The sequence below is a fragment of the Sebastes umbrosus genome, chromosome 18, assembly GCF_015220745.1.
Source record: "Sebastes umbrosus isolate fSebUmb1 chromosome 18, fSebUmb1.pri, whole genome shotgun sequence".
Taxonomy (NCBI): Eukaryota; Metazoa; Chordata; class Actinopteri; order Perciformes; family Sebastidae; genus Sebastes; species Sebastes umbrosus.
The window spans coordinates 9387254-9411130 of record NC_051286.1 but is presented as its reverse complement, the minus strand read 5'-3'; the positions used below and the strand labels follow the sequence as shown (position 1 = coordinate 9411130).

The following is a 23877-nucleotide window of genomic DNA, read 5'->3' as shown; positions in this document are numbered from 1 at the left end:
GCTGAGAAGCACTAGTGATGCCCCACACTAATAAATTAGAGATCGGTCGATGCCTCGTATTGCTGGGGATAAAAATAACACAACCAAACTGTTGTGCATGAGATTGACCTTTAAATCCATCCCAAAAATACATGCAGCCATCCAGAGAGTCGTAATCTGACAGCACAGTGATCCCCTGCTCACAGAGAGAGAGAGGGAGAGAAACAGAGAGAGAGAGAGAGGGAGAGAGAGAAACAGAGAGAGAAAGAGAGAGAGAGAGAGAGAGAGAGGGGTTTTACATTTCCACATGAAAAACCACGAGACACTCTTCCCCATGCTTCTCTCCCCCTGCCATGAGTAATAAAGCTATGTGTTGCCTCTTTGAAAAAACCAAGTCAATAATTCAGCACACTGAACTGTGCGAATGCCTTTGTTTACTCCGGACCAAAGTCCGTCAACAGAATTAGAAAAGAGCGTGTAGACAAAATGAGGAGAGAAAAAGGAGCAAAAGCTTTCTTTGAAACAATGACGTCTACTTTTTATGCCGGGCCATGCCTCGCTGAGAGATGAAAGGATTTACAGAGCTTTACTCAATAAGAGAAGAAACTAAGACAATCAAAAGGTACTCAGCCATGGGACTTATTCCCTCATTTGATTTTTACTGACCTCTTAATGTGAATATGATCATCCCCATATGCGGCATATTAAATATATCTTGACATTTATATAATTTTTGTATTATTTGACTTCTACTTCAAGCCTAATTTGCTTCGCATTTTTTATCTAGACCATATTTGTTTATTTTCCTCCACTTTCTCTGGGCAACAATTCAATATAATCACTTATTTTTAACCCACATTATTATGAAACAAGATGTAGCTGTTAGCAGTTGGCTGTCGGCTTGACTTTTTGTTGTCGCTTTTCACTTTCTCATTGGAAAAGTAGCAGTTTTCTGCATGTTCACCATGCTTAATTTAGCCTGTTAGCGTGCTAACATGCTCACAATGGCAATGCTAACATGCTGATCTTTAGCAGGTATACAATCAGTCTTCTTTTTGCAACCAGAGGAGTCGCCCCCTGCTGGCTATTAGAAAGAATGCAAGTTTAAGGCACTTGAGCATTGGCTTCACTTTTCAGACCCGGAGGTAGCCCACTGATTTCACTCAATACCACAAATATCAACCTCATGGTGGCGCTAGAAGAAAGATCAGAGGATCACCAAAGTCATTAGGATTAATCCTCTGAGGAACAAGAATGTCAATTTTATAGAAATCCATCCAACAGTTATGGAAATATTCCAGTCTGGACCAAAAGTAGTGGACAGACAGACCAACACTTCACGCAGCTACTACAGCTAATAATTCACATACTGAGACATATTGAGATCAAATGGAAGCAGTAAACTCAAGTGGTCTTATTTATAAATAGGATAAAATCACAAGTTTATTTCACGATCTGTCTTTTCATTTTGGATCTCTCATGTCAAGTCTCTCTCAGTCTGCTTTTTCAAATGAGGAATGAAACGTCCGAGATCAGAGGCAAACTGCAAGGAGCCAAATAAGGCTGAGAAAATTCAGTTTACTCCAAAATAAAACATCCTTTTCCTCCACGCGTCTAAATTATTCAGCCAGCTCAGTCTCTCATCAGCTTAGGAAGTGAATGGAGCAGACGTAACAGTTAGAGGAGCTAAAATCTCCATCACATCCCGAGAGCCATTGGTACACTTCTGCAGATGAAATGCACTAATCATAACGCTGTGGGGTCTGCTCACACACACACACACACACACACACACACACACACACACACACACACACACACACACACACACACACACACACACACACACACACACACACACACACACACACACACACACACACACACACCAAAATAACAAACACATACAGTATATGCACACACATGTATCAAAGTAAACATTTACACTGCCTCGTGAACCAATACACCCGCATCTGAACTCATCAGCGTAATTTGCCCGACAAATGGACAGAGAGACAAGGAAGCAGAGACGTGTGTGTGTGTGTGTGTGTCTTTCAATGTCATCATGAGGGATCAACAGATATTGGATCAAGTGGACAACGTGCCAAACGTAGATATTATTTTAGAGTGGGTTGCAGATATCAGCAAATATTTAAGGTTAATATTCACAATATTTGAATTTAATCGTATTAAATGACATCTAGGTAAATAATCGATGGTTTTAATGCTAAAGAACACATTTCTGGAGGAAATTCCCAATAAAACAATATATAATATATAGTATGTATAGTACTAGTCACCCATCCTGACTTCATGGGATTTGTGAGCACTACAATACACACAGGTTTGGGGACTTTCTTACTCTTAACTGATCCTCTCGGGCAGTGCTTCCTCCCAGACAAAGCTCTTGTTAAGGCAGTGGCACAGCCTTAAAGGAAGTCCTGCCTTAAGGCGGAATAATCTCTGTCAAGAGGTGTTGTGTGCTTTCATACAGCGAGTTCAGCTTATGATTTAACCCTTCAAACTGTCACAACCCTAGATGTCTGTATCATGCAGTATTGTGCTATGAACATTCATTTTATACCTCAAGTAACTGCTGTGATTGTTGCTCATGTTCACGTAAACACAAAGGGCCCGGAAAAGTTGAATTTTGTCAGGGATTTTCTTGTAAAATAAAGATTTGTCCAGCATTACTGTAATGGGAAAGAATGTCATTATTTCTTCACTGTAAATAAAGAAACAAACCCCAAATTGCAAAAACTGCTCACACGAATGTCCAGCAACACGTGTCAATTTCCGCTCATTTACATGCATACAGTCTTTTCAAAATAAACTTCTGTCTTGACAGGAAACAACTTCCTTAGGTTTAGGCAAGAAAATGATTTAGGCTTAGGAAAAGATCAACTCGGTTAGGATTAGTCAACAAAACTACTTAGTTAGGTTTAGGAATAGATCGCTTTTGGTGGCGTTACTTAAGTACGTAAATTACATGACAAATGAATCAATGTTGACTTCTGGTTTCACACGGGACACCAACACCGGTCTTAGGTGTTTTCAAACCCACCCATCCACCCCGACCTCCTCCCTACGATCCTGGTTCACAATTACGTGAATTACACACAAATTCTTTTCATGGGATATATACAAATTATAGTGCGTTACTTTTCATAGGTACAGCTACGAAGGGTGTATGAGAACAGCCTGCCTATAGCCCGTGCTAGTACATTTACCATTTACCATAATTTTGCCTTAAAGATTAATTAATTTTTTACAAGTTGCAAACACAACACCGACATATTATCAACTTATGACCAAGGTCCAATATTCCTTCTCCTTTATCTTTGTCTCCACCAACTCCTGAGGGAAATATCTGGCTGTTAAGCTGCTAAATGCTCCATCATGTTCACCAGCTAGTTGCTCACTTTGTCTGGTTGTATCAGAGCTGCTTGCTGAGGCTGGAAAGGAGGTTTAAGAGAGCAGTGAGACTGACCGAAACAGTAAAGTTGCGGGCTATAAAACCAATGATGCCTATTATGAACAGACCGGGAGCCCAATGCTACCATGCAGATGAAAGATGGTTGGATTTTTAGGTTGTTGCTTTTGGTTTAGTGCTCGGATAGATGGCAGAATCTGATAAGAATCTTAATTATTCTTACATTGTTTACATGCACTGGCAGTAACTACACTTTATTATTCTGCTGTACCATAGTGTCTAGTTTTATTCATTCATTAAATCTCAATTTAGACTTTTGGGAGAGGTTCATGTGATTCAGATTAACATTAATGTTGTATTCACTGTTTAAGTAGTTTATTTTGAATAATCAAAGAAGCTGCAATGCCAGCTTCCTTTTACTGAATACAACGCTGGTTTGCTGGTTGGCACATGTTGGTGTATATGTGTGTGTGTGTACATTGTTCTGAGGTGTGAGTGTGTGAGGAAGAACAGAAAGAGAGAGTGTGAGACAGAAGGAGAAAGTGTGAGAGAGTGATCCTCCTCTCATCTCCTCGGGTCGATCGGGTTCACGTCCTCCGAGGAGTTTGCATAAATGACAGTGATACCAGGCAGATCGATACGGTGACAGCGAAATGCCACAAATTTTCATCCGTCAGCTGGGGAGAAAGTCACAGCTGAGAAACTCACTAAGACTTTCACCAGGCGCGAGGCCCTGCTAGCTGCTGGATGAAATATACGACTCCGCTGTCAAACACTGGAAAAGCTGGAAAAAGTAAAAACAATAAAAACTTCTGCTCGCTTTTACATGAACTTTTTAACCTCTGTTGTACTTTCTTGGCTTTCTGTGATTCTCTCTGAAAACTTTCTTCTTTGTTGTTTGGATGCAGGACTCGCTTGTAAGTGTCAAATCGTGAATATTCTGCATTGCACTCTTGACATTTGCTTGTCAAAATAAACTTCAGAAAACAGGTTCAATAAACAAACTGTAACTATAATGTCAAAATACACCAAACGAAAGAAATGTTAATGTCTACGAATATATTCACAAACGCAGACGGCTACATTATCTACATAGAAATAGAAGTCTAACTGGGAAATAAAGACCAAACTGAATCAGCTTCTCATATCTCACTGCAAACTTGTTGTCTTATATCAAGTGAAAAACAACTATTTCAACCTGTTTTCAATAGAAATCATTGTGCTTCTTATATCTTTTTAGTGTCTGGATCTTAAAGGACCAGTGTGTAACATTTAGGGGGATCTGTTGGCAGAAATGGAATATAATATTAAGTATGTTTTCATTAGTGTATAATCACCCGAAAATAAGAATTGTTGTGTTTTCGTTAGCTTAGAATGAGACGTTTATATCTACATAGGGAGCGAGTCCTCTTCATGGAGCTGGCCACTATGTTTCTAAAGTAGCCCAGAACTGCTTGGGCCGGAGTTGATAATGTTACTTGCTCCCGTCGCCGCCACTCTCTCTCTCTCTTGCATCACCACTCACTTCCCACTGGCTCTGCTCCAAATGACCTACGCTACTCTAAAAACATCTGGCTCTAAAGAGGGCCATTCGCGTTTTCGCATCCGCCACCGTAGTCCTCCTCCACGCTTGGCACACGGGAGAGGCTTTGGTTGGTTGTAATCTCAACCTCACCGCCTGATACCACTAGATCCTACACACTGTTCCATTCAATTATGAAAAGAATATGTCGCTACACTGGAATAAAAAAAAAAAATTACTTTGATGGTTTCTGCACAGCCACTTATTTTAAAAGTCCTATCATGAAAAATTCACTTTTTCAGTGCTCGTCCACATACGTTTGGGTATCTGGAGTGCCTACCAACCCACAAACTGTGAAATAAGACAACCATGTCAGTTTTTTTGTGGGCAGGTGCTAAAATGGAAATAGTAGAAACCAGAAATACAAGTATGAACCTGAGAGATTTCTGCAGTTCTCAAAATACAAACTCTAAAGATGAATGAATACATCTTACATTTGTCCTATCTATTCATATTATTGGGTCCTATAATGATCAGCGGCTCCACCAAAAAACTCTAAAAGTTGAATCTGAAGAAAAACTAAACCTCTCCAGAACATTTCAACAATAGCAGCGTGAAGCAGTCTGACAGGGGAGGCAAGTCATAACTTTTTAATTAGGTAATAAAAGAAGAATCTGAGGTGATCAAAGCATAACATGCTGCTTCATCTTCACTTCTCCAACACTTTCAAACCTCAAATTTTGTCACCCTAAATTACTTATGAGCCTTATTTTTAGGCTCTTCTTGTTGTTGTTGTTGTTTTTGCCCACTGCCTGCATCACCTCACATACCCCGACACGGTCAATATTTTCACAAGATACGTCTGTGGTTTTGTATTTTTCCGATTTTTTGTAGTGTTGTGATTTACTCACAATCTGGAGTATTTGTTCCTTTAGTTCAGAATAACTGCACTAAAGATATGAAATACAAGCCTCGCCCTCTGCCGAAGGGAACGCTGGAGTAGTTTGTTAGCAGCGGGACTGCAATTCAAAGCCACTATAAAATGCAACATAAAAAAAAAAGCATTTATGAAAATATTATTGACTTCTGATATCCAGCAGAGCCTCGTGCCTTGAGAAACTTTAACAACAGTTGGGGATGAAAGCAAACCAGAGTATTTCATGAAGTAAGAGATATGAACTCCAGCAGAGAAAATAAACAAAAGTCCATTAATCTTTGCTAAAAGTTACACTAAATTAAAAGGGGTTTGATTAGACTCCAATGTGCTGCCAAAGTCTTTGAACTGACGGGATGAAAGCTACCAAAATGAAGTCCATTAACAAAGCTAATTTGCAACAAAGGGACCCACGAAAGTGTATGATGAACCAACCTGCAGACCAAAGAAACAAACTTCAGCTGAATGCAAAAGTGACAGCAGGCACCGAATGTTCCTCTAGACTGGCGTCATTGGCTTTACTCAGGATCAAAAGACATAAATAAAAGATGAAAAGATGCTGGTTCTCTGCAGAAACAAGACTGAACAACCTCAAAGGATCTAATGACTCCTAACGAACTCTGACTGGTAGCAATCTCCTCTTATTTCACTCTCACAGGCCTGAACACACACACGCACACACACACACCTCACTCATCTCTCAGCTCAAGTCTCTCTGTCCGCCTGATGAGACTTTGATGATAATGTCGATGTCTAATGACGACCATTTCACCCCTTCAACACTAGCCGGTAGTCATTTTCCACCCTGTGGCAGTGGAGCTTTGTCTTGGGAGTGCAGTGGGTGTCGGCACAGAAAAGGAGAAATAACGGAGTGATGAAGAATGTACTGAGTGCTGATGGAAGCACACAGCAGACAGAAGAATGGCTGCCACCTCACACTATATAACAAAGACACGAGAAGATCGAAACCACTCTCGTCCTTTAATTATAAGACAACAGCCAGCAGCTGGTTATCTTCTAGTAGCTTAGCATAAGGGCTAGAAACAGAGGGAAACGGCTTGCTTTGTCCATCAGTAACAAAATCCGCTTACCAGCACCTCTGAAAGCTCTCTAATTAACATTTTATATCTCATTTGTTTAATCTGTACAAAAACTGAAGTGTAGAAATGACAGGCTCTTGGATCCGAGCACCTGTCAGGGTGACACGGGAGTTGGAGGTGGACTTTCATTCTTGTCCCATCCCAATCCTCAAAGAATGACTCCCGCCCTATCCCGTTCCTGTGTTTTTTAGTAGATTATGCTATCTTCCCCGCCGACTCCAACTCCATTTTTGCATTTGAATTCTGGTGGCTGCACACACCGTGCATCGTCAAACACGTCACGCACTGGTCAGGTGGCTGGCTGCAACCAACCAGCCACCAGAGCAGACAGGAGAGAATAAAAAAAGAATAAAAAAGACAACAGAACTGTTACCATTTTTGTTCAAAATAAAGAAAATAATGTTTATTCATATTAGAACTGTATTTAAAACGGACTTATTGTTATTATGATTCCCGTCCCATCCACTCCCATTGACTTCTTTTCCTGTCCTGTCCCAGTCACGTGATGAATAGTAAAAGTGTCAGAAATACCGTGACCTGTGGGATTCCCGTAAAAATGTCAGCCTCTAGTTCCCAGGCAACCAGTTGAGACTCCAGGAAGTAGCTGGTCCCAGCCAAGAAATAATCCAGCACACAACCCCACGTAAAAATGTGAAATTTACATTTTTACACTTTTTGTTTTTGTACGGATTGAACAAACAAGATATGACATGTTAATCACTGAGATTGAGAGGGGCTGGCTGGTGGATTCTGTTACTATTCTGTTATTCGGTATTTCCAAAAAATGACAAACTATTCCTTTATTTGTTTTTCCAAGAGAGATCAGGAAGTGAAAAAAAAAAAATCAGACATTCCCGCAGCCAGTCTTCAACATACACTTACATGAAGTACATTAAAAAATTAAAATAATAATTTCACATTTCCATAACAAGGTGGAGAGCAAAGAGAAGTCTGATTTCAAAAGAAAAGCCTTGCAGATATGAACCAGTGTGTTTTGTTAGCAGTGTATTGATTTCTGCTCTCTTGGGGATGAAATCGTTAACGGCGTGAAAGAAGGGCAACGGGGAGACGCTGCATTTAATTGCTGCAACAACTATTGACGTGTCATTTCACTGGCAGGACCCTGTTGGAGAAAAGGGGCTGCTGGCAGAGGGTGGTTAGTGGAAAACTGGTTTAGCGATCAATTAGCTTCATCATTACTGCTGCATACCAAATTATTGTTCTGTTGATGGGAAGCCAGACGTGGTTTCTCTCTTTTTCCTCTCTCCGTTTAACCCTTCATTCACCCACTAGAGTTAAAGCTACAATCTCAGGAATGTAGAAGAGATGTTCCTGACTGAAGGAGGATATGATTTTTCAGTAACGAAAGCCGACAGTGATCAGATCTGTCCACATCCTGGTGGTGCTTTGACGTAATGTCTGATCACTAGAATGGTTTTGAATACTACAGCACTTGGCTGAACAATGTGATGAGACGTGAGAGCAACAGACCTCCTGAGCTGCAGTGAGGTACATTAGCAGCTAATTATCATTACCTTCTTACGCTCATTAGCATTTAATCATTCTCTAATTGGAAATGTAATTTCTAATTTTGAGTAGGGATGAATGTGGAAACAGAAATATCTGATTTAATGGATTCTTATTCTTTGTTCTATCCTGTGGCACTAACTGCATATTTTTTGTTGAAAACAAGGTCTACAGGCAGATAAGGATGGATGTTACTAAGATATCATAAAAGCACAAACTGGTCTCAAACCAGTTGTAAATCAGGTATTTTTACAAGAACTCTAGATGTGTATTAAAATGACTTATCTCTGTCTGTTCTTTCACAAGACCTATGTGTTGTGTTTACTCTCCCTTTATGGTCGTACTTTTCATGTTTATCCCGTCACCAAAGCCTGTGTCTATTCGTGTTACTCCAATATCTTCAGTCCTTTCTCATCTTTTTTTAGTCTAAAGGCTTAAAATCATATGTGGATTTGACATTATTTAACAATACTGGCCTTTCATTAAAAATGGATCTGGGATCTGGTCTAGTTTTCATCCAGCACACATGGAACGGAGAAGATGGAACTTGACTGATTGCTTTACAATTTATATGCATTATTTGTGCACACTTTTTGGCAGCACCATGACAAATAACCTTTTTTAGAGGGAAGAAACATCAGCAATTTGCAGATTAAAACCAATATTGGTATCCGCTCTTCCTCCCATCTGTAATGTGCTGCATCACCGTCGCACCTTCCCCCACCACCATCTCAAAGTTTCATACTTTTAAATAAAAAATGCACACGGAGGCAGACTGCCATCTCATTTCCACAGCCTCAATATTATGCGTTTACTGGGAGTGAATTTAACGAAGCACGGAGAGACAGATAGGAGGCCTAATTACTTTAATTATAATGTGTGGCTGTGATCTGCTAAACTGTAAGGTGCACCTTAATCCGTCAGCTAATTATGGGATGTTCCGTGGCGGTGTAAGTGGCGGTGCAATTGAGGTGGGGTTGAGCCGACGAGTAAAACGCAAAGTTTGGCATTAATTAAAAGCAGGATTTGTGATCAGTGGATCGGCTCTTTTAGTATTTATACCGAATAAACTGCATTTGCATCTGATTTTAAATGAAAACAAAGCTGTGACTTGCTTGTTAAAGTCTGTTCTGTCAACGGAGGAGGGCAGAAAACCAAATGAAGCGAGGCTCACTGCAGACTGTACATGTTGTCTGGTCTGTTTTTGGGAAAGCTTTTAATGCAAATGCCTTGCATATTCCAACACGACTGAATAAATCAAGAGGACGCTCACCACAGTTTCTGAGACGATGACGTTTGAATGATACAGACTTTGGTCTTTGACTACTACTCCATGTTAAAATAATTAATCGCTATTATCGCATGATTGTCGATAGTTAATCGCGATTAATTGCAAATTAATCACAAATTAATCACACATTTTTTATCTGTTCAAAATGCACCTTAAAGGGAGATTTGTCAAGTATGTAATACTCTTATCAACATGGGTCTGGGCAAATATGATTGCTTTATGCGAATATATGTATTTATTTATTATTGGAAATCAATAACAACACAAAACAATGGCAAATATTGTCCAGAAACCCTCACAGGTACTGCATACTGGTACTGTGATTATCATAAAGTGGGCGTGTCTGCATGCTTTTTTTCCTAAATCACAGTCCTAACCCTAATTACCATGGTTACCAAACAGTTAAGATAGGATCTGCAAATTAAGAAGTTTCTGTAATACAGCGCCTAAATTGTAAGTTAACTCACACCACAACATAAGAGCATCAGAAACAAGAAGAGCACCGCCTAACATTATTCCAAGTAAAAGATGTAGTCATTTGTTTTGGTGTTTTTTTGCAAAGTGGATGCTCAGGTGAGGACATTTTCCCAAAAGTACAAGAAAAAAATCAATCATGTGAGACATCCAGGGTGCAAAAAAATGGACAACAAATGCTTTACCCTACCAAACAAATTTGTTAAAGTGCTTCTCACTTCCAAGAAAGTGTCCAGCGTGATTGCCCCAATACAATCAGACATTGTGACATCAACATCTGGCAAGAGAAAGATCTTTTGTTAGCGTTAGACGTACACTTAATAAATCATAATCCTTTTGCACAAAGACAGCTTGTGGAGTTATTACTGAAACATTTAGCAGCGAAAACTATTTTTGTCACACAGTTTACCCATCGCAGCGGAGATGAAAAGACCTGTCACACATCAGGCGGAATATCAGATCATATGAACAGAGAGAGTCCTATTAAACCAATTTACATTTTGCTCTTGAATATTACATTTGTTCTGATGGGAAAAATAATATTCCAGTTTATTTACTCAGTGCCTCGTCTTTTCTATGCCCCGCGCAGACGGCAGGGAAAAGAGTAGCAAGCTGTCTTGTCAACAGCAAGACATTAAGTTAAACAGAAGTCATCAGTTTTCAGATTCTGCTTGTAATGGCTTCATTTAGAGGGATGCACGACTGAATGACAAAGTTTTGATTTAACGCAGGACCGGATTTACTGAGACGTCTGCATCTTCTTTTTTCTTATTTACCACAAACAGGCTCACGAGTGCAGTTCTCCTGTGATTTGAGGCATTCTGCATGTAAACAGCGATGTGCACAACACTACTTTATGCATTTGCATTTAGGGACGGATCATGCGAGTAGCAGTAAATCCAGCAGACGACATCAACCACATGTGATAAATCCTTCTTAGGTTCTTAGGTAGAAAATCTTCCAAAAAGAAACCAGCACTTTAAAGGAAGCTTGTGCAGGAAATCTTGGCCTCATTGTCTGATTCTATGGAAGAAATAGCACTAAACACAGGTGGCACAACATATGTTTGGCATCCACGTTAGCCGGTGGAGTATTTTTAGTTTACCAGCTGTTTGTAAGAAAGCCACAATTCTGCATTCTGGCTGGATATTTAACCAGTTATCACGGTGAGTGTTGCCAATAGTCAAGTCAAGTCAATTTTATTTATATAGCTGAATATCACAAATGCCTCAGGGGGCTTTATAATCTTTACAATACACATGTAACCTAAGCATACGGCTTCTAAAGTGTGTGTGTGTTGTTACTGTATTATGTAATCTAAACAGAGACGTCTCTAATTGAATAATAAGCACCATCTGGAGCCATTAGTTTACTGTAAGTTCTGAGTGCATTTTATTGTTCTTTTGCTGCTTCTTTAACACACACATACATACACACACACACACACACACACAGACAAAATATGTTTGTGTTGCATAATACTAGATAATAATGTGCACATTAGTGCTGGTACAGCAGCTATGGTAGGTTTTCCTATACTGATATTTGTGGTGAGAAAGGTGAAAGAGAAAGCCACTATTGATGCTGAGACTCCAGCAGAAATCAAAACCACAAAACACATTTCAACCCGAGAGGTTTACTGCAGGCCATATTGATAGGCTGTCGAGATACATATTATTATTTTTTAAGATACTCCTCTAAAGAGCGTCCTGCTACACTGTGAGTTTGCTTGACACACCCGCGCATAAGATCCATTGACTTAATTCTACAAGCTGAATAGAATAATCAGAAGTTAATATTGGCCTTATGAATTGACCAAATTATCATAATTTTCTGGATATCTTTGGAGCGGTAAAGTGAAACAGATTTAAATGAGTTCAAGCAGCTTAAAGCACATAGTTAACAGAATGAAAGGTGAGGTGAGATGTCATAGAAGAGTCTTAGGGCGCGTTCACACCAGCCTTGTTTAATCCGGTTGAACCAAACCCTGGCGCGTTTACCTTCTTGGGTGCGGTTCATTTGGGTTGGTGTGAATGGCGCACTCGAACTCTAGTGCATTAGTAAAATTGAACAACTTTGCTTCATCCACATACTCAGGAAAGCGCATTGCTATCGCCAAATGAGTGACAACAATTTTTGGCTCATTTTCTGTACATTAACCAGTTTAGCATGAAAGCATGGTGGAATTAGAAAGTTAACTAGCTAAGCAGCACCTAAATGAGTAACATTTAACTACTTTGCTTCATCCAGCCACTCTTGTCACAGCGTAGGAAAGCTCATCACACGCATCGAGGCAACTGTATGACCAATAATCAAACAACATTTCCACCAGATGACTTTTGTTTACAATTTCTGGACCATTTGAGTTTTGTCTTTGTGAATGGATCAGTTGGACAATTGAAACAATGCATCACCCTCGCACTGGTTCGATTCATGAACCAGACCTTTAGATGTGAACCTGCCTTTAGAGCCGCATGAAGAACAAAGTCGGCATCTGGGTCTTTTTCACTTTTCTAGCCTTCAGATCTCAGCGATACGATTGGAATGCAGCCCGGTGCTGTCAGTGGCCCTTTGTGGGAGTGTGTGTTGTGGAGACCCCGAGTTGATTACAGCCCACCTTCTGTCTACTTTCATCTGTCCACAGGTCTTGGCAGTGTCAGGCTCCTACAACAGCTCTTTGCTCAGGTTTTATTAAGGTGGAATGAGGGGTTCATCCCACTCCACCTCTCTTTCTCTCTCAGGATTAAGTTTACTATTGAATGGAGCTGGAAAACTATCAGCTTTACTTTTACCTTTCACATCTCCATTCAGCCTTTGTTGTCTGAGACAGCACTCGAAGAAAAGATGCGTACCAAACACACTTTGAATTAAGTTCATACGGGACAACTCCACACTTCACAACTCACATCCAATGCCAATGTTAAGTGCCAATGCAGGGAAGTGTTATTATTTAACATAACCACGATCCTTCTAGTTTTGCGCTCTGCGGCGTGTTGGAGAACTACGGTGGCCTTCAGGTAATGTAAAAATGTGAAACCCTCTCTCTAGAGCCAGTGTTTGGTTTGTCCTTTCTGGGCTACTGTAGAAACATGGCGGACTCCGTGAAGAGGACCCGCTCCTTATGTAGAAATGAAGGGCTCATTCTAAGCTAATAAAAACACAATGATTCTTAGCTTCAGGTGATTATACACTAATGAAAATATAGTTATGAATATTATATTCCATTTCTGCTAATCGATCCCCCGAAATGTTACACACTGTTCCTTTAACGTGACAGTAGTTGGACAAAAATACTTTTTGTTTCTTAAAGTTCTTGACATCAGCACAACTGTCATTATGTTGTTCTGCATCTGCAGCTGTTCTTCCAGCAGAAACAGCATCACACAGATGAACCACTGAGCTGATGGCCTGCAGCCAGACTCAGGGTCAACTTGGGCGACTTGGTTATTATTTCTGGTTTTATTTCCGATCCAGTTATCTGATCTGCTGGCTCGCTTCCATCTCATTCTTTTTTCTGACCGGTCAGACAGGACTGACGCAGAGTTCAATTACAAGGGGAAAAGCGAAAAGGCTGCTCTCACTGAGAAAGAAATAATCAGTTGTCAAGTAGAACGGATCAAACAGATTTTTTTAAAAGCAACAAAACTGAATGCAGTACGCTGGAGGACCCAATACAAGAGCTGACAAGCAGGAACCTGCAGTATACGGCGGCACAGCAAGTAGCTGACAACAATCATCAGGTCTGATTAATGTATTGTAAAGAGGGATGAATGGTGACACTAACATCCTCGTGAATTTAACTTCTGTTTTGTTTTTTTACTGCTGGTTCCATTTATTTGACATCAGATTTCATAACTGACTCTATCTGTTAATGTCCATCCAGATGAGAGGGGGAGCAGGATGGGATGGGTGTGAATTAAATAAGTGGAGAGAGTTTATCATTTATCCCTCCATCCATCCAGCTCTCGCTCTCCTCGCTGTCACCGACCGGCTCGGGAGGAAAACACGCTGATCTGATTTGTGAATGTGTGTTTCAGAGAGAGAGAGAGATGTGTGTATTTGAATTATAGACAACACAGCCCGGCGCCGGACAGGCAGATTGTAGTGAAAGCTTAAATCCCTCACAAAGGCAGCGCGGCGACTGCTGAAATGTGGCTTGTTGGAGCTGCACTGAGGTTTTTTGATAGACTGCAAAGGACATCATGGCTGTTAAAGGAATAGTTCCATTTGCTATTCTGCTACAGAATGAAGTGAATGGCTCTGTGGTGGTGACATAGATGCATGGGCATTTGCTGGGGCAGTTAGTCTTGTGGTCAGTAATCTCCCAGCAGGCTGCGGACTGTCAGACAAAAATAAACAGCAGCACATGGCGCTCGATAAACAACTCTACACAAAAGCAATCTAAGCCACCTATATATAGAGGACAGAACCTGGCAAAAACTAAAATATATGAATGAATGAGAAATGCAAAAAGAAATGTGTAAAGAAATGTATAAAGAAAAGAACACAGAAATAAAAAAAAAAAACAATTAAATAAAAGGGAAAATTAAACAGAAGAGTAAATAAATAAGGGAATTAATACAAAGATAGATAGATAAATAAATAAAGAAGCAAAAACAGAAATATCAATTTATGTCACATTTTATCAATTAATTAATGGCTACATTAATTTTTTATATTATTTTTGCTACATTTATTGACATATTTATTTATTCATTCATTTATTTATTTATTGAGTCATTTATTTATTTATTCATTTATTTTTTATTTTGGAAGGTTCCGTCCTCCACACCTATAATGAAAACAATATATGTTTTATGTGTTTCAGAAGCTGCAGTTGTACTAGAAATAGAAACTCAAGAAACACTAAATGTAGGGCTGGTCGATTATGGCAAAAATCATAATTACAATTATTTTGGTCAATATTGAGATCACGATTATTTAACACGATAGAAAGAACATTTTGTAGGCTACATTTTAAAGTTAAATGCATCAATTCGGTGAACTTTGAGAGCAAAATTAAGAGGCTAGATCTATGAAGAACTTTGTGCTCTAGTAAACAATTGAATCATAAACACATTTGTTGTATGGTTATGAATGGTGATGACACGGCAAAAAAGACGTACCCACAAAACATAGTAAACGAGACGAGGTCTGTGTTTCAAGACGGGTCGGGTGAGTTGCCAACATTGCCGCACTGTTGACAATCGTGCCGGGAGCAGGGAGCTCCGTCCCTAAGCAGCGAGGTCTGGGCAAGGGGTGCTGTAAAGCGCCACCTTCACCCCGGCCCTTTCCAAGCCAACCTAGAGCCGGTTTGGAGGAAATACGCCCAGCGAGGTCCAGCCACCGCAGGGGAGATCCCTCACGAGGGGATCCTCCCTCATCGATTGGCCATCCCTGACCCGCTGAGCGGGGCAAAAGCGCACTGCTGTAAAGGAAAGAGGTGCTATAACAAGACAAAATGACAGCGCCGTTGCGAAATGAATTGCGGCACAATAATCGTTTTATGTTAATTATCTTGTTTTAATAATTGTTGGATGCCAAAATTCAGTCCTAAGCATATGACATGTTTGTAGCTGTAATTGCATTCATGAAACGTGTTTTTGCAAATAAACTGTCTTAATCTTTCCTGAGACATTAATACTAAAGGACGGCCGTGTGAATGTTTCACCTCTTTCATGTTCATTCTCAGGTGTTTCGCTACAAAACAAGCCCCTTCATCCACTCCTCTCCGTGTGGTTTAATCATTGAGGAGAAAAGAGGAAGAGGAGGAAGGATTAATCTGTCGGTGACATGCGGCTTCTTCAACGCTGTGTGTGTTTGTGTGTGTGTTTCCATCACTACCTTGATCTCAGAAAATGTCAGAGGAGAGGAGAGCCGCGAGAAGGCAGACAAAGAAAGTGAAGAAGAGGGTTTTCAGCCGAAGCCATTGTGTCTCTGTCATCAGCTGCACCTCTACAGAAATAAGAGTGTGAGTGTGTGTTTGGTGGCACACCACTCTGAGAAGATGAGAGAGTCTGGACCACTTTTGCCTGATTTATGGCATCAGGGCCACTGCTGCCTTCCATCCACCATCACATCAAAGAGCTCAGCCTCTACATGCTCTGAAAGCCTATACTGTAACGTACTGTAGATACTACCGCACCTTCGTGTTTTCTTGATTAGTCTAAAGCCGGCTGAGCACCTCAACTGGATTTTCCGTCAGAATCCGGGCTGCCAGGAAGCAGATGGAGGGTCTTACTGGTCTCTGTGCGATTGCGCGTCCTTGCCAACATGCCATGTACTGCTGCGTCTTCAGCCCGAAGATCAACAGCAGGGAATAATCCCAGGATTTGGGGCTTTCCTGTCATGATTCGCTCCATGTTTGGGAATCTAGTAAATTAAATATTGCAAAATTGTATTGCGTTATGTAACATTATAACACACGTTTGTTCGCGATTACAGGGAAAGGTAACATCCAGTCCAGTACTGGAGGTTTATTTCTCAGTATGCTTCTTGCCTTTTTCTTTGAGAACATGCTGTCATGTTATTACCTACATTTGCCTATAATCACACATCACTGTAATATATTTCACTTACAGAGGCTGTAAAGAGATTAATGTACCTTTATTCTAGGCAATAAACACTACAGTTTCTTATACATCGCTGCTTTGCTGCTCTCTGGCTGATATAACACAACGGTGAATCAACTTAAAGCAACGCCATGAATGCTTTTAAATCTGGCAGCTGGAAGTCGACCAATCAGCAAACTGTGGTACAGCTTTAGATAATGACAACGAGGAGGAGTGCAGGTTTTGTTTTCGTTTTTTAACTTGAATTGAGCGCCGTGTTTGGTTTGTGACCCTGATTGAAACGAGACAGCGTGGCGCGTGCCTAGAGGCGTTCATGCTCAACACATTGTTCGTTGAGTCAGACGGCAGCAAAGTAGAAAACCAGGGACCAATCAGGTCCATTCCACGAGAGGATACGTCACCGCTTCAACGGCCAGTTGAGTGGAGCAGCGCGTCCCCTAGTGTCCTCGCCGGACCTGGTGGACATGTAGCGTTAGGCTAAATAAACTATTTTAAAAAGCCTCTTGAATCAGCTGGAGAATGCATCGTAACAAAGCTGAAAACAGGATGGTTTTTCTGACACCATGAAAAGTTGACTTTTTAGAAATACGTGGTTCTCACAGGACAGCGACGCTACCGACATATGATGATCTTATAGACCATGATGCATTGCTGTAGATTAAACTACCCAACAGGATATAAAAGAGTTAAAAACATCTACAGCAGTAAAATGCAACATTAATGCAGCAGTAATATTAATCCAGAAACATCAGATATAATAGTGAAACACTGACAGGGAACAATTTACTGCATTATGAATATTTTTTTACTTAAGTAAGGTTTTGAATGCAAGACTTCTACTTGTAGTGGAGTATTTTCACAGTGTGGTATTAGTACTTTTACTTAAGTAAAGGATCTGAATACTTCTCCCACCACCAGCCTTACCAGACCAAAGTGAACAAAAGGATATTTGAGAGCTGTTTTAGATCAGCTGCAGGGATTGAGACATACAGTTTTTTAGGAACAATAGAAGAGTGACGAGCAATTAGCACCGCAGCTAAAGACAAAGAAAGCAATGAGCTACACCTACTCCTCTTACATAAAGCTTGATCTTTACCGAGACGTCACTAAAAGCCAAATGAAACTATCCGTCACTGCAGTAAAGAATTGTTAACAATGAGCTGTGATAAGTTGACAGCATAAGTGGTAAATTGACAACATGGCAGTTTTATGCACGTACAGTTGCCGTTGCTGTCATGGTTTCAAACACGCTGTCATGATGAAACTCCCACCTCAACATCAAAAGGCAGTTTTCAGCTTTGCACAACAAAAGATGATGAAGTTTTAGCCTCAACACTGTCCCACTTCTTTTTGACCTCTGGTCTTTGACAGCCACATGAAAACAGAAACTTCTAACTCATGCACACTTTTTTGAATTTCCACTTGCTCTGGGGAACTGCAGGTCAGAATTACTGTGAGAAATCTCCTCCTCTCTCCCTGCAACTTTAGGAGAAATATCCCCACTTTCATGTCATTGCCTACATAAAAGCATCTACTCATTTCAAAGAGATCCGACCTGCCTGGTGTTCTGCCAAGTCATCTACTGGATGCCCTATAGGTCCAAAATCTTGGCTCTGCAGTACAGCAGTGGCTTTTAAAGTTGGAAGAAGTGCAGGTAATATTTGAATTATGCCTGAATTTTAAAGGAACAGTGTGTAACATTTAGAGGGGTATATTCGCAGTAGGGCTGTCAATCAATTAAAATATTTAATCGCGATTAATCGCATGATTGTCCATAGTTAATTGCGACATGGGAGTGTGCAAATATGCTGCTTCATGCAAATGTATATATATATATTTAATTGGAAATCAATTAACAACACAAAACAATGACAAATATTGTCCAGAAACCCTCACAGGTACTGCATTTAGTATTAAAAATATGCTCAAATCATAACATAGCGAACTGAAGCCCAACAGGCAACAACAGCTGTCAGTGTGTCAGTGTGCTGACTTGACTATGACTTACCCCAATCTGCATGTTATTATCATAAAGTGGGCATGTCTGTAAAGGGGAGACTCGTGGGCTCCCATAGAACCCATTTTCATTCACATATCTTGAGGTCAGAGGTCAAGGGACCACTTTGAAAATGGCCATGCCAGTTTTTCCTCACCAAAATTGAGCATAAGTTTGGAGCGTTATTTAGCCTCTTATGCGACAAGATAGTATGACATGGTTGGTACCAATGGATTCCTTAGGCTTTCTAGTTTCATGTGATACCAGTATCTGCGTCAATGTGTTATTATTGCGTTAACTTTGACAGTCCTAATAACTATGTTTTCTTTAGTGTATAATTGCCTGAAGATAAGAATCGTTTGGTTTTCGTTAACTTAGAATGAGCCGTTTATATCTACATCTGGAGCTGGTCCTCTTCATGGAGCCGGCCGCCATGTTTCTACAGTAGCCCAGAACGAACAAACCAAACACTGACTTTAGAGAGGGTCATTTGCGTCTTTGCATCAGCCACATAGTTCTCCTAAATGCTTGGCACACAGGAGAAGCAGTTGGTTGCAATCAGCTAACCTCACCACTGCTGCCAAATTGCACCTTTAAAGGCATCCTAGAAATCTTGGAAAGTAGAAGTCAGCAAACTGTGCGCAGCACGGCTGTGCTACTAAAAGGGAAGAGAGAGTTTTGATTTATCGTGTTCAAAGGAGCGCTCCAAGGATTGTTCCTGACACCAGAATATAAACTGGCCAAATGGGCTGAATCTGGCATCTCAATTAGTGGAAATGGCACCGTATGCTCTTCACTGGTGTGACAGGGTTGTGATAGTTTTGTTTTCACATAATAATCTCATCCAGTGCAGCTTTAAGCGTAGTAGAAGGAGCAGCAGAGCCAAACTACAAATTGAAAAAGGACAATGGCGTTATTATCTTGATTGAAAATGTGCCAAGCCTGTAAATATGCAGCACTTCTTCTGCACTCAGCGCGGTATTTGTTTTACATGGGACAGCGAGCTGCCTGCTCACTGCTCACAGGCTGGCAGAAATATGGCTTTTATTTCCTCAGTGATTTTTTTTTCAAACCTTAACCTTCAGCAAGTAAAGGACAAACGGGGGGAGACACTTTAAGGCTATTTAAAGCACAGATCCCTCGTAGGCATTATGGCTGAGTGCCACGTTTAACATGAAGCCATTTTCATATTATTTTTCCGATACTCGTTGCAGATATTCCCAAACATTTTGCCAACATGAGCTGCAGTGGGAGCAGCCACAGAATACAAAAATTAATACAAACGGTGCAGAGGCAAGATCAATACACTAGAAATAGTCTTTCGATGGTTATAGCCTGACGTGATTGTCTCTCTTCAGCCAGTTGATCGTGACAAATTAATGTAACAGCCAGTCAAACAACTGCATGCCAGCTGATACCGACGCGCCTCATAGATCACAATGACATGTCATCATTGAGGTCATGGCTTCGGCTTAATGACTCCACAGCGAGCAGAGTTAAAGGAGAAACTTGGTGAGCAGAGAGAACACAAAGCATACAGTACATGCATAGTGATGAAACGGAAGCCATGTGAGCCTTTTGTAAGATTTAAAACCTTTCACAGATACACATTGTCAAGCTGAGCGGCGTTCACAGCTGGTCTGCTGTTTGGCAGTAGATCTAGTTTGTAGACGCCAAGTTTTACAGCTTAAATATTGATTCTAGACAGGCAGGTAAGTGTGAGAGTCAACGTGTGAGTTTACGTCCTGGTGGTTCAATTGGCACTGAAGCATATACCTTTCGTCCAGACTGAAATATCTCAACATCTATCTGATGGAATGCCATGAAGTTTAGTACAGACATTCGTGTTCCCTAGAGGATGAATCCTAATGACTTCAGTGATTCTCTGACTTTTCCTCTTGCGCCACCATGAGGTTCACATTTGTGGTTTTGAATGGATAATCTTGACTTAACTACCGGTGGATAGAGAGCCGAAGACCATGATCTGAAATCACTTTGGTCATCCATTAACTGTTTCTAGCGCCATCATCAAGGCAACATTTAAATTTGTGCAGTACTTTTCTTTATAACCAAAAAACCTGCAGAACTAATGACATTCCCATCAGGCTCAACTGTGTTTTAGGGCTATTTCGCAAATGTTCCCATGCTAAACTAAGATGGTGAACATGGTAAACACCATACCTGCTCAACATCAGCATGTTAGCATGCAGCAAGGTACTGGAGCGTCGATGCTAGAAAATAGGACAGACGTTGTGTATCCTGATGGGTTGCCTCAATGCCACTGTTTTGTGAGGTGAGGTCCCTTTAAAAAAATGAACATGCGTCACACGCTGATACTGTTTTTCACACTTAAGGGTAAGAATTTCAGAGACTCTTGTCTCGTCACTTAAGGTGCTCAACCCTCAGCATGAGAGACAAAATGTTAAACTCTTACACCAATCTGAAGTCTTAAAATTTAAAGCCTTTAAAGGGCTCTTTCTCAAACTGAGGACCACCCTGTATTTTATGTCTCTCATCACACGCACACGTACACACACACACACACACACACACTATAGCGCCTCATTACCCTGAAGTGTTTCAGATAACACCAACTGAGAATAACTCAAAAGTAATTTCTTCTCTCCCTGCTCTCCCACCCCACTCTCATCCCTCATCCCTTCCCACCATTCCCCCTGTCTCAGCAGATATCAGAAGAGCAGGGAGAAGACAGCTTTCTTGCTTTTTGAAGAAGAAAATGTGACGCTCTCGGGAGGTCCACGTTGCAGCCGACGGGGTAGCAACGGGATGGAGGAGGAAGAGGAGGAGGAGGGAAAAAGGGAGAGGGCCTGTGGAGAGTTGTGCTGACACATCTCACTTTCTTTCTAGCCCAGTTTCTTCTCCTTTTCCGTATCTGATTCCCCTCACACAGGCCTACCCACACACACACACACACACAACCATGCACAGTTAGCCTGTAATCTCCTTGGTCTGCCAGTCGGCCTTTTATGTTTTCCCCACGGTCCTCTCAGCATGCCGCAGTTGGCCGTGTGCTGCTTCAGTGAGGATTGGAAGAATTAGAAACGGTCTCCATCAATCTGTTCATTCTGTTCTGCAGGTTAAGTTTATTCATATGAATTTAGCCTCAAATTATCAGCTACCAATGCGATTAATAAAGCCACTGCATGATCCTGTCTTTAAGCTGTATTAATTGTGTTTTTTATATCAGAGTGCCTCGGATGTTTTCCAGACTGCCATCCTATACCAAGTAAGCTGGGAAGTCACTGTTTTGTATTGTTATTTGACTACTACCACTACATGTGGAAAGAAAGAGTAGAAAACGTGAGCAATGGATTTTTCAAGCAAATGGGTTTTTCACTCTTTTAACTTGTTTTTACGACCCACAAATTCTGTTGCGATCAAGCACAGCTATTTCATGTCAATTCAGCTCTGACGGGAGTTGATGGAGTCCAAAACAGGACAGGGAGGGTGAATACTGGACAGAAACATGACGCAAAGTGAATGCTAATGTTGCACTGCGTCTGCTGAATGTGTAACTAGGTAACTGTTTGCTACCACATCAGCCATAAGAACTTTATACGGCAGTAAAGTGTCGGGGATGTGTGCATTTTTGCCCTCATGTGCACAAGGAAAATCAATTATTGCGGCTTTAGAGAAAAGGTACAGGCCGAACTGACAGGCTATCGGCTCCGTATAACAACATTCTGACATCTGACTAACCTGGCTTGATATGCATGAGCAGTCTGTTCCTTGAACCTCAGGGACGTCTAATTAGCCTGCCTGAATGAAAGAATTGAAAATATAGCTTGAAGCAAATGGTTTCTCTTTATATTCTCATTGTGTTGTAGTCAAAGATATCAGCGAGAGATCGCTCAGACCACACAGCTCACTGCAGTGCATAAAATCCCAGTTTAATAAGCTGCACAGAACAGCAAATGATCTCTGCTGCAGCCTTCATTTATTTATCTATAAAGAGTGTGTGTGTGTGCGTGTGTGTGTGTGTGTGTGTGTGTGTGTGTGTGCTGGTGGACTGGTTTCTCTCCGCTAATTGCAGAATTGTGGCCCCATGCGTTCAGTTCACCGGCAGAACAAGGCTGAGAACATTTGACTCTGATCAGTTGGGACTGAAGACAACACAGCACACACACCATGTTGTGTACGTGTGTTTACATGCAACAGTTACAGTTAATGATGTTTCCTCTGCTGTCTGTCTGTCTTTGAAGCAGACGAAGCGAGACAGAAGATGGAAAAGAAAACTGAAAGTCCTGATTTTTGTACGTTATAGATTTTCTAGAGTTGCTGATGAGGCTGCAACTCATGATTATTTCCATTATGGATTAATCCATTGATTATTTTTGATTAATCAATTGATTGCTTTGCAGCAAATCCTCACACAAGCTCAAACCAGTCAATCAATATTTGGCATTCTTGATTTAAAATGACTTAAACGATAAACCAGCCATCAACATATATTCGATTAACTGCCTAATAATTTTAGAACAATTGCATAAATAATTTGTGTTATTTCTTTTTACTGAGATTTAAACACAATTATGTAGGCAAAAAACTGCGGACTGCTGTTTTGAAGCTTCGAGTTCAGCATTTTGGCCGTCACCATCTTGGTTTTTGCAACCAGAAGTGACATGAGAGGGGGAATTAAGTACAACTGAACGCTGAATAAGACATTTTTAGGTAACCAAAATGTTACAATTAACTTTCATGAACTGAAAACACACTGTGAAAGGGTTAAAGTTGTAAGACGAAAACACGGACAACTCCCAGACCGGACAACGCCGTGGTAGCGACCTGTCAATCACAAGGTAACCACGCCCTAAAGTATCCCCTGCTTTATGGTCTATTTGACTCTAAATGGGACCATACTTTACTAAATGAACATCATGCTGTATTGAAGAAGACTTGAAACTAGTGATTGAGACCATAAACTCATGTTTACAATGTTTACTGAGGTAATAAATCAAGTGAGAAGTAGGCTCATTTTCTCATAGACTTCTATACAATCAGACTTCTTTTTGCAACCAGAGGAGTCGC

General features: G+C 40.7%; 1 protein-coding gene and 1 long non-coding RNA gene across 16 annotated transcripts in view; one reads left to right on the top strand and one right to left on the bottom strand.

Moving 5' to 3' along the window:
* Positions 1 to 23877, bottom strand: part of fam184a (family with sequence similarity 184 member A) — a 167870-nt gene that overhangs the window by 89313 nt on the left and 54680 nt on the right. For 2 of the 15 annotated variants that reach the window (XM_037750669.1, XM_037750670.1), the window contains exon 2: positions 109 to 175. The exons of 11 other annotated variants lie outside the window; for them this stretch is intronic. In XM_037750669.1, coding sequence (XP_037606597.1) covers positions 109 to 141 — 33 coding nt within the window. In that variant the 5' untranslated portion in view covers positions 142 to 175. Of the gene's footprint in view, positions 1 to 108; positions 176 to 22548; positions 22609 to 23877 lie in introns of those variants that run through there. 2 more of the 15 variants (XM_037750671.1, XM_037750675.1) reach the window with 2 other exon arrangements.
* LOC119476963 lies at positions 7450 to 7869 on the top strand. Its single transcript, XR_005204139.1, has 2 exons — positions 7450 to 7575; positions 7817 to 7869. It is a non-coding gene; the product is annotated as an uncharacterized LOC119476963 (long non-coding RNA).